Genomic DNA, 12,626 nt, shown 5'->3' with positions numbered 1-12,626 from the left:
CGCTGCTTTTCTGTCACCCTGTGGTTTTGTTATTTTCAGCTTGAAACCGGATGTGATTCAGACTGCATGGTAGATTGTGTAATTGAATGGACTAACCACATACACACACACACGCAAGCACACGCATACACACACACACACACACACACACACACACACACACACACACACACGTGTACTGAAACATACTCACTCACACACACTTTATGTCAATGCACTTCACATGCAATCACAAACACACATAACACAGCAGAAAGCTCTCACACACACACACACACACACACAGTTGTATAGCCGTGTACACCTACACACCGAGGGTTTCTGGGAACAGTTCTGGGTTCCCCCCATTCACAGAGGCACCCGAGGGTGAGCGAGCGGACGACGGAGCATCACCAGCAGATGACAGATGCACGCTTCTTGGTTTCAATATTGGTCTGAAACATCAGTAGTTGACCTGGCTGACGCCGAGATCGGAAAAAAGGATAAAAGGCACACACACACACACACACACACACACGCGCTTGTGCTCTGTGGAAACAAAGGGACGGTTGAAAGTGGGGAAAAACACCGAGAAGTGCGAGTGAAACTCATATGAAATGTCAGTTTCTGCCTCGAAAGATTTAAAAAACGGTTTTATGCAGATAGAGTTAATTTCAGAAAAACAGGGAAAAGATAGAGGTGGCACCTCTGTGCAACAGAGTCTCACTGTGGCAGTTCATCAATAGTCACGAAATTTTATCTATTTGATTCGTCTACATAGACACAAATTTCCTTTTTTTTCGTGACGTTCAGCACGACTTTTAACTACGTATTTTAGTGCCTTTTCCTACGAATGTCCGTCATCAACATGAGATGCAGGTGTCAATTTCAAAATAAAACTACTTAGTTTGGTTTAGGAAAATATTGAGTTGATTATAGTCTTAGGCAACAAAACACCTTAGTTAGGTTTAGGCAACAAAACTACTTAGTTAGGTTTAGGAAAAGATCGACTTGGTTAGGCTTAGGCAACAACCAATTAGTTAGGTTAAGGAAAACATCAACATGGTTAGGCTGAGGCAATAAAACTACTTAGTTAGGTTTAGGAAAAGATCGACATGGTTAGACTGAGGCAATAAAGCTACTTAGTTAGGTTTAGGAAAAGATTGACTTGGTTAGGCTTAGGCAACAAACTACTTAGTTAGGTTTAGGAAAAGATCGACATGGTTAGGCTGAGGCAATAAAGCTACTTAGTTAGGTTTAGGAAAAGATTGACTTGGTTAGGCTTAGGCAACAAACTACTTAGTTAGGTTTAGGAAAAGATCAACATGGTTAGGCTAGGGCAACAAAATGACTTAGTTTGGTTTAGGAAAAGATCGTGGTTTGAGTTTAAATAATTCTGATAGTACTGTTAACTTAAGTACGTCAGTTACGCGACAAATAAATCAACTTTGACTTGTGGTTTCCCCACAGGACACGAACACCGGTCTCCTGGGCGAAAGTCCTGTGTTTTTTGACTGACCCATTATTCGCCACTCTTAGTACTTCCCGGTTCAAAATTACATGGACTATATACACAAATTAATTTTGTGCTGACCATCACAAAAAAATGTGTCCATGTACACGAATCGATACATTAAATTTCGTGAGTGTTTCATGAACTGCTGTGCAACCGGGCTGATGGATAGATATTCCATAGGGACGTCTTTTTAAGACTGTAATCATGACTAATCACTGTAGCTGTATCTTTGTTTGTTTTTCTAATTTACTGTAATTGTGAACTTTTTCATCTTAAGATTCATGATAGTTTTTGGATTGTTTTTTCTTTTTTGCAGGACGAATATATGTTGAATAGACATGCTGACCACACTTTAGCAAGTGAGATGTAACGATTTAAGGATGTACATTGATTTTTATGATGTTAAATAGTTTATAATTAAACAGATAAAGGACTGAGCACTTCTGTCATGCTGACCACACTTTAGCATAATGAGACGTGACCATTTAAGGATGTACGTGACTCAGAGCTGCTAACGGCAAACAGCCTCTTGATTCTAGGAAGGCTTCGGACCAGAAAAACTGACAAGACGGTGGTCCTGCGTCATGCGAGCTACCACAGTAACGTATGTGCCGTAGGCGTGTGTGTGCGTTTGAACACCGTGGCTTACAGGATGCTCTACTTCCTCCTACATGGGCTCGGGGTGCCATGCGCTAGCCGTGCGCCAGCAAGTAAAGATTTGTACCTGCAATGTCAAAAATGTAGAGAAGTCTTTTATTCCCCATAAACACGTGTGAAATACAATATGACCTAAATGTCTTTTAATGGGTATGCAAACATGTTAAATTATTGTCTCACTGTAAGAAATGATTTCCACAGTAATTAACTTGCAGCAATTTACTACAAAAAAAATTACAGTAAGTTAATTGTATTCAAAGTGGTAAAAATGCAACTGTAAAATGCAACTTAATAGTTTTAGTGTATTTATAATTAAAGTAGGGATATTATACCTCTTTATGACTCTTTTATGCAATCATATCTATAGCTACAGTAGTGGTGTGTAACAAACAACTTTTCTGGTTCTAGGTACAAACAGACAAATTGCTGTATATTCGAGTACAGCTACTACTGTAATGCTGTAAATTAACAAAGTACCATTATTAAAAAAGAAATACAATTTTACTCAACACGTTTTATTTTTATATTTTAGAAGTGTTAATAATAGGGATGTCAACCGATTCAAATATTTTGATGATTGTCCATAGCTCATAGTACATTTTTTAACCCAATTTCATTTAAATATCTTCAGAAAGTTTGTGACCTGGCCGCCAAGTTAAAATCAGTTGAGGAAATACCGAGCACCGTCCACCAGCCGGAGCAAACTTTCTCATTTTACAGCTAAACAGTACACTACAAGATGTTTCTGAAAACATTTTAATGCGAGAAATAGGCATTACAGTAACAGAATATTGACTCATATTTTATCAGCACTGCCTAGTTTGACTGTTTAATCGGAGTTCGCGAGTGATTGACAGCTGCCTCTGTCGAATGAACAGCCAATAGGAACGCTCTCCCTCTGAAATGACCTGTGATTGGCCAAAGTCTCCCGCCACAAAGCCTGAAAACAGAGCCATGAGGAGGTCTAGTTTTCTCTCAGAACCGTTGAATTACTATATACTGGAAGCTTATTACGGTATTTTTACCCAATGATGCCAAAATATTCTACCTACTGCAGCTTTAAACTCACTCAGGTTTTTTCTGGGGGACCTCCAAAAAGGAGGGTGTCAGCCAGGACCCCCCAGAACCACATCACTGTGCTTGGTGCTGGTTTGGAGCTTTTTGACAGCAGATGGAGCCACAGTGTAGGGGGCCATTGTTTTAATTGACACTGAAACAAACTGTTGAACAAGTTGTAAGGAGCGGAGCGCGGATTGGCTGCAGTACGCACCCAATGGGAGTCAGTCAGTGCGGGGAGACAATAGTCCTAAAGGTCTGTGTGAAGTGGAGTCCAGGCTATTTTTGGTGGGGCCCGCCTTGCTTGCTATTTCTGTCAGCAGGATAGCGGAGGAGAAGGAGGGGAGGGGGCAGGACTTGAGGACTTGAGGGGCAGGACTTTCTTTTCTGCAACTTGCCTCCGATAAGTCTCTTTTCTTTCCCTCCTCCTCCTCCTCCTCCTCCTCTGTACTGTCTGCTGACAACAGCAGCGGATCTCACCATCACCACCCCTCAGGTTTCCGCTCTCTTGGATGCACAAGGACTTTTTGTTATTTTAGCTGGATTATTTTGAAGTTGTTTGGACTGCGACTCCTTCCAGAGGTTGTTTAGGAGGTTTCTGTCTTTACAAGGTAGGAAACACTGGTCCGATGTGGGAGCAGCTGGCAGCTCGTTATATGCCCCTTTACTTGTTCAATGTGCTGTTGTTGTTTCTATCGGAGTTTTGCACTGCTGAGATAAAGACACGGGGCTGCTACCTGCGCAGGTGTTTTAATTGCGCACGAGCGCATAAAAGTGACACGCGCAAGCGCGTCAGGTAATAAGAACTTTTAGTTCTGCACTTATAAACTATCTTTCATCTTTATGTTGTTATTTTAGCGTTCTTATAGTGATACATGTCTCTCTACAGCTACCATACAGTCACCATTAAGCATATGTATCATAGACACAATGTTCTAACAGCGATATTATAGAAATATTCTTACTGATAAAAGTGTGATGAAGTCACTGTAATACCATAGACGCGCTCTAGAAATATCGTCATAATAGGAGTGTAATAAAATATCGAAAATATTGAATATCACGATATTATGTTTTGTGATACTGTATCGATTCCCCAATATACTGAATCAATTTTTAATAGTTTACATGCAAAGATTAACTCAGTCAATACTTTATTTCATTTGATGGTGTGTTCTTTATATGACAGCTAGTCTTACAACAAGTTAAAATTAGATTTTAAAAAATCGCAATATACCTCCTTGCTTACAGTATTGTGATATATCTTCATATATTGAATCGTAACCCCTGTATCATGACACATATTGTATCGCCAGTTTCTTGCCAATACACAGCTCTATCGTCATAGCTGGTTGTCTTCATAAAGCAGAAAAATTAAGGTTTTGTTGAAACAGCTTCATGTCTCTGTGATCCACAAAGCTGTAACTTTTTATCAGTCATTTCTCAGATATTAAACTTTATTACATTTGTCATATACATACAGGAACATACATTTATTTATTTCATTTTTATTTCAATATTTATTGAGTTTTTGTTTGTACATACAACCAAATGTACATACATTTAATTAAAATGTTAAATATAAAGCATTATTTTATTCAAATATGATTTTCTTCTGGCACTTGTGTTTGACCCCAGTTAGCTTTTTGCTGCTGAACAGATGTTAACAAGCATCAGCAGCAACTGGTCTACCACACACACACACACACACACACACACACACACGCACAGTCGTGTCGTGTTTCCTTGAGACTTACCTTAACCATAACTGCTACTTGCATAATCCTAACTCTTTCCCTAACCCTAACCCAAACCTAAACCTAACCCTAACCCTGACCTAAACCTAACCCCAAAAGGAAAGCGAGTCCCCACAATGTGACTGTGTAAATGTATTTTATTTATTATTTCTTTTATTTAACCAGATAAGTCAATTGAGAAACAATACTCATTTACAATAATAACCTGGCCAACAGGCAGTGACAGAAGACAAGTCGATACAAGACATTAGAACATAGATCATAAATACAACTAGTACCATAAAACATTAGACAAAATTAAACTACTTTATTCGTCTCTGCATATATGCATATTTTGTGTGACCTTTCTATCCAGATGATCAGGGTCAAATATTCCACCTGAGGGTTGGGGGATTACTCAGATTATGACCGGCCGTTGCTAATACAAACCTGCAGTCATCTCTGACTTTTATCTGCCTCTGTTGGCTGCCAGCGTATTTGTAACAACTTCCCAGGGACAGTTTATGGTTTTCTACAGTTGACATTTTCACGCAGAAAGGAGAATTTTAGACTAGCAACAGCAACATTTTGGAGCTCAGAGATGCCAGTTGCCGTGTTTGCTTGTTTTAATTATTTATTATTAGGGCTGTCAATCAATTCAAATATTTAAGCGCGATTAATCACGATTAACTTGTCAGTGTGCTGACTTGACAATGACTTGCCCCAAACTGCATGTGATTATCATAAAGTGGGCATGTCTGTAAAGGGGAGACTCAAATATCATTTCATTCAAATATCTTGAGGTCAGAGATCAAGAAACCCCTTTGAAAATGGCCATGCCAGTTTTTCCTCGCCAAAATTTAGCGTAAATTCTGAGCGTTATTTAGCCTCCTTCGCGACAAGCTAGTATGACATGGTAAAACTGAGCTCGCTACAACCTAAAAATAGCAAAATGCGTTAAATAAATTAGTGGTGTTAAAACAAATTTTAACGTGTTATTATTGCGTTAACTTTGACAGGCCTAGTTATTATTGTTTTATGTTGTTTCTATGAGTCACATTTCACTGGTTTGTTCTTCTTTTTGTCTCCACAGATGGAATCCGCACCTCTGGGTACATCATAAAGACAGACAGACAGGACAACATATTTCATACAGTGGCAGGTAGGACTTTAAACCTCTTAAGAAAATGCACTGAATACCAACTGTAACTTAATAAGTAGCTGTGTTGTGGGTCGGTAATATTTTTCCTGAACATGTAAAAGTTAGGCCACAGCCGTCAGCGCTGAAACATGTGTCAAAGTGGAAAAAACCTGCCAGTCTTCAGTCACCCCCCCCTCAGGACTACATCTTGTCCTTTTTACGACTTGTTTTTTTTTTTTACAGCGTACACACACATTACACACAGCCTGGGTGACAGCAGTTTTTCCAGTGCAGAATGATCTAAGGCTGTTTGATTCTCCGAGAAGTGCAGTAAAGTACAGAACAGGTGTTGGCCTAGTTGGAAAGACGTACTCGGCCCGTTGTGTTTTTCATGTGTGGGTTTAGAAATCTGGTTTGCTGCAGGTCATGCAGCAAGTGTGGTTTATTATGTGTCAAAAAAGGCCTACAAAATTGTGTTAAAGTTAAATTCAACACAAGACATTCAATGTTTTGCTGGCTTTGGCTAACACTGTAAAACATATCCATTTGTGGTTTTTAAAAAAAGTTATTTAATCCTGAATTCTAATTAGTCATGCTGAAAATGTAAAAATCAGTCGTAGGAATTATTTCACTTTTTTCACTTCTATGATTGTGTAATTTTCTTCTTAGTGATCTGGTTTATCTTAAAATTCTCAGAATTTTTTCTTACGCAATTGAAATAAACATGAGAAACATCTGGAATTAGACATCAGACCGGCACATACGGGTTCTTCACAAAAAGTTATAGACCCATAGACTTCAATGCAATTTGACATATGTTTGGATTGTAATTTTCACAAATTTGTATGCATTCATCTCTTCTTAAACAAAAGTTTGTTTCATACAAATGAAGTCTAATGATTATTTTGTGATCTTACCTGAAACTGAGCATTCGCGATACCTTAATAAATTCAGGTTGATCGCCGCCATGTCCCTTCAGCCTTCCCCCCGTCCAACACAGTGGCCGGATATTGCTTATCTAGACATCTCTATTTGATTGAATCACTTTAGGCTAAGTGTTGTCTGTAAATAACCAACCTGTTAATAGACAACCTGTTTGATCTATAGGCTGAGATTTAGTTGCCATACTTGTCACTGTCACCAGCATCATTTAGCCATTTACCACACTGACAGTGAATATTCACGTATCGTATGTGCCTCAAATCTCAGTGTGAAAGCCTCGGTTAACCCGCTACACAACAGCTTTTCATCATTTTCTCTCCTGTGACAGAGGGTTTCTTTCCCCCTAAAGGGAGCGCAGCCTCGGTGATGACACCATGCTGGTCTGGTCTATAGCTTGGAGTCATAAAGCTCCTCTATTATATGTTTTTTAGGACATTGCATGGGAACAAATCAGAGATCAGCGTTTTTGGATTTATTGTTGGTGCAACCAACTACACAGCAACTCTTCAGCATAGCGTTACTACTGTTAGAGGTTAGTTTAAAGTAGAAATTTGGAAACATGTTTCAACTCCCTCTGTTTACTCTGTTACCGTCTACAAGGGACACGGGATTGTTTTCCCTCAAAAGGGGGCGTGGCCATGAGAGCCTACTCTGGATGACGTATTGCCAGTCTGATGTATACAAACTTGTTTCCTACAAATATTGTTCCCACAAAATGTTCAGTTGCAACTGTTTTTTATTTGTAATTGCTTTATTTTCATTTGGATTTGGAACATTGATTGCTGTGTGATACAGGAAGTGAACCTGACCTAACCCCTAAACACTTATCTCATCCCACTTCAAGAAAAATCTAACTTTGCAACTAAATATAACACTATGATGGGTATGTTTGGAATGCCTTTCTTTATAATAACCATCATTTTCCATCATGGCAGCAGCAGTTTCTATATCTTTATGGCAAATTCCTCTCCATTCTGCTTCCCTTCACTATGTGGGAAACCTCAGAAACCTCACAGCGACTCGTCTCGGTGCGTGCTAACTCACGTGGGAAACGCTCAAAGGTTTCTTCGTCACCTGAGATTAAAATGTATTTGATCCGCTGCTCCACCCATCAGAAACTAGTCACCCAGCTGTTTCTTTGTGTCCGACCTTTTTAGTTTAGATTAGCATTCTCCGCTGTGAAGCATGCCTGTGTGATCACACTGTGTAGGATTACAATGCATGACTCTCTGAATGGAAGCCGGCTCTCGCTGTGCCAGGCTCCGCTGACTGTATGCTAACCAAGGATCTGCTATGTGTGTGTGTGTGTGTGTGCGCGTGTGTGTGTGTGTGTGTGAGTGTGTGTGTGTGCGCGCGCCTGTGGAAAAACCCGGTGAGGTCATGGCCGTGGCTGTAGGGTCTGGTTACATGTGTGTTGTCCACGCAGGGCAACTGACACTGGCTCTTTCTCCATTGTCTTCCTCTCTAATCTCGCTCTCCTTACTCACACACACACAAATACAAACATATAACCTCACATTTTCACTGTCGAGCGTACGTAGTGCCCCGATGCCAGTCGTCTCTGAAGTTGGAGACTGGTTTGCAGTCGATGGTGGCAGCAGTCTGGGCCAGATGTGTATAACGTGTTTAAAAGCGTCTAGAGCTCAAACAGCCCTTTAAACTATACACATGGCTGCTATAATAGAGCTGCAGGCCTCCAGGATTACTTCCCACGTATGTTCCTCTTGGTACTTATGTAGTAATTCTAAAACTCTCTGTAAAACTCCCCAAAAAGGAATTCAACACATGCTTTTTTTTTTTTTTTTTTCATGCAGTGTGCTCTCTTCCTGTTCATTTTGAGTTTTTCCTCTCTAAATATTTGTATGTCTTTCATTCAGTCCTCTCTGGCTCACCAAACACAGTAGGGACGGATAACAACAGGCATGATTGTAATAGCTGCAGTGGAGATCACATATCCTCTTCCTGATCCTGGTTCCCAAACAATTGGGTCAGCTGATCTGGGTGCTTTGCTTCTTTCTGTCCCTGGTTTGTGCTGAATGGGAGCGCTGATGGAGGAAGAGTTAGTTACAGTAGATACAGTGGGAATGATAAAAAGAACTAAGGGAGGATAGAATATATGTAATTAGGACAACTAACCATTATTTTCATTATCGAATAATCTGTTGATGACATTCTCAATTAACTGATTAATCATTTTGCCTATCAAAAAGTCATTAAACATTAAAAAAAATGCTCATCACAACTCCTAAAACCCCAAGTTCACATATTGACATTTTTTTGTTTTGTCTAACAACACTCCAAAAGCCAAAGATATTCAGTCTGATATCAGATTGATATCATTAATATAGAACATTCAGCAAATATTCACACTTTACAAGCTGGAACCAGTGAATTTTTGCCATTTTTGCTTCAAACAACAACAAACCAAAAAACAATGAATCAACTATTTAAATAGTTGCAGATTCATTTTAAGTTGATCAACTGATAAAATGTAATAATCATTTAATAAAATGTTAGGTTATTATTAAAGCTGTCGATCGATTAAAATAGTTAATCCTGATTAATCGCAATTTTTTTTTATATATTCAAAATCTTGCTTTATACAAATGTATGTATATATTTTATTTTTGGAAATCAATTAACAACACAAAACAATGACAGAAACCCTCACAGGTACTGCATTTAGCATAAAAAATATGCTCAAATCATAACATGGCAAACTGCAGCCCAACAGGCAACAACAGCTGTCAGTGTGTCAGTGTGCTGACTTGACTATGACTTGCCCCAAAACTGCATGTGATTATCATAAAGTGGGCATGTCTGTAAAGGGGAGACTCGTGGGTACCCATAGAACCCATTTTCATTCACATATCTTGAGGTCAAAGGTCAAGAGACCCCTTTGAAAATGTCAATGCCAGTTTTTCCTCTCCAAAATGTTGCGTAAATTGGAGTGTTATTTTGCCTCCTTTGCGACAAGCTAGTATGACATGGTTTGTACCACTGGATTCCTTAGGTTTTGTAGTTTCATATAATGCCAGGATCTTCACTCTAGCTTCTTAGCGTCGCTTAGCTTCTAAAACTGAGCCAGCTACAACCTCTGAAAGATTGAGTGAGTAAATACGTTAAAGAAATTAGTGGCATTAAATCGACTTTGCGTTAACTTTGACAGCCCTAATAAATATACAAGTATATTCTTTCTGTCTTGGAGACAAAATTCCAATGTCAATTTAAGTGTTTACCATACAGTATATGTCAATACGATACGATGATATATACTGTATATATATATTTCAGGCATTATAATGCAGTAATCAGAGGGAGTGAATGAGTGACAAAGCTTTATTCCACAGAGCTTCTGTTAATCCCTAACACTAGTTTAATGTTTTTTCTTTTTCTTTTTCCTACCACTAATCTTCCTCACTTCTTTATACGTCTGAGTAACCTGACCTCACTTTACCATTTAATCAACCGGCTACTTTAGTCGTCATTGAGTGCAGGGGTAATACATCACTACTGGAATGGTAATAGCTACTACACTATTTATTCAAGTCTTGAATTTCCAGTGTGTGTAGCGTTTTTGTTCCAAAACAGTATAGAGTCATTAAATCCCAGCAGCTGGCCCCCCAAAAATTGATTGACTTCTTAGTACTGATCAACAACCCTATTAACCTCTGCAGATATATTATGGTCATTATGAACCATGGGGCCCCTCAAAGCTGAAATGCAGTGCAAGCTGCGCAGTAAGTTGTGGTAGTAAAGGTAGTAATAGTAGACGGCGGGGAAGGAGGCGGCTATTTTTGACTTGCTGAACAAATGGCTCGATTGTCCCTCCTCTAGGTGCATGAAATCACTTGATATGTCAGGGGGGAATGTTATATAATACCCTCTAAGGGGGGGCATGGCACTGTGTGTGTGTGTGTGTGTGTGTGTGTGTAGTTTAGTCCTTTTCATGTCTATTAATTGTGTGTATTCTTCTGTTTCTCTGTGTATTTGGTGTAAATGAGACATGAGAGGCTGTGTGTGAGTGTATGTGGTGTGGCCTGAGGTAACATTGTCCTTTATATTCTAGTAGTGTGTCAAATCAATTTCTGTTGTATTAACCTTTGAGCTAAAGGCTCCTTGCTGTGGTCAGCTGGGTAATCGGTCTGTTATTGGCCTCCAGCTGCAGTCTGCATCCCCTCTCAGGACGTCCCTCTCTCTCTCTCTCTCTGTCATACACATAAGCGCACACACACGTAGACACACTTAATCCCATTGAAATGTACGGGTTGAATTATTTTTCTAAGGATTTATTCCTGTGGCATTTGGGGAGGAAAAACCTTCAATTTTCACCTCAGTCCCACCCACTGCTCCAGACCAGAGGCCTTGGGATCTAAAAAAAAACATTTTGAGTCTCCAGCGATTTGTGTTTTACTATTCTGCTTCTATCAAAAAGCACATTTATTTTTATTTAGCCTCCTTTGCGATAAGCTAGTATGACGTGGTTGGTACCGATGGATTCCTTAGGTTTTTTAGTTTCATATGATGCTAGTATATCCACTCTAGTTTTAAAACTGAACCTACAACCTAAACATCGCAGGTTGCATTAATTAGAAATTAGTGGCAGAGATACTCATCATCCGGCCCCATATATCAGTCTAGCCCTAATCACAGCTCCTCGCCGTATTTTGATATTGTCTGACCTAAAGCGCAGCAGAGAGTAATGGACGGCTCGCATTCACTCCAGATCACCGAGGTGACTGACACCGACCTCGGATCAGATAACCTGTTGTTAGCGCAGATAGGATCATCTCTCATCTGGATGGACTCTTGCCTTTACATTTGACTGTGTGTGTGCGCGTCCATGCGTGTGTGCGCGCTGAATGGTCTCCAGTGACGTTTACTGATTCAGGCTAATCTCAACAACCTGGTGAAGTGGAGGATGAGAGAGACACAATGCATGTTTATTTAATGTGCGTCTGTGTTTGTGTCTGTCTGTGGGTGTTTGCACACACCAGGGTGTTGTGTGTGTGTGTTAGTGTGTGTGTGTGTGTTTGTATAGACGGATTTCTCAGAGACGCCCTTCTGAGATGCGCACACACAGACGGTGCAGAAAACTGACAACAGTATTTCAGAGAGCAGAGGGGGGAGTTCCTGTGCAGTAAACTTTGCAAATCACAAATGGCACGGGGTGGAATATGTTCATATCACAAGGAGGAAGTATAGAAGATACACAATGATATATGTGCAGTGATTTATAAGCATGCAGGCTCATTGTGCTTCTTTACCAGATTCACCAGTGTGCACAGAGTCAGTCTTTCTCTTTAATTCTAGAATTTGAAATTAAAATGTGCTATAATGCACTGAAGGTATCTTATATTTAACGTCTGGCATACGTCTAACTAATGTCTGCTATATTTTCCTGGCAAATGGAAGGAAATTCAAATACAAGTAGCTTTTAATAAGTTGTGCTGCCTATTTGTGGTCTGAGACACCTAATAAACCAAGTAATTTCTCACCATGTGCAGAGTTAAAACGGCAGTAGGCAGAATATTTTTGGCATCATTGAGCGAAAATTCCGTAATAACCTATCGGCATATTGGAATTCAAGTGTTCAAAC

The 12,626-nt window shown here is 39.6% G+C and overlaps 1 protein-coding gene across 1 annotated transcript in view; it reads left to right on the top strand.

Moving 5' to 3' along the window:
• The window catches only part of hdac7a (histone deacetylase 7a), an 88,831-nt gene that overhangs the window by 18,408 nt on the left and 57,797 nt on the right, over nt 1-12,626 (top strand). Inside the window, 1 exon segment of the mRNA XM_037772781.1 lies at nt 6,038-6,106. Coding sequence (XP_037628709.1) covers nt 6,038-6,106 — 69 coding nt within the window.

The sequence above is a fragment of the Sebastes umbrosus genome, chromosome 6 (assembly GCF_015220745.1).
Source record: "Sebastes umbrosus isolate fSebUmb1 chromosome 6, fSebUmb1.pri, whole genome shotgun sequence".
Lineage (NCBI taxonomy): Eukaryota > Metazoa > Chordata > Actinopteri > Perciformes > Sebastidae > Sebastes > Sebastes umbrosus.
This window is presented reverse-complemented; position numbering and strand designations above follow the sequence as displayed.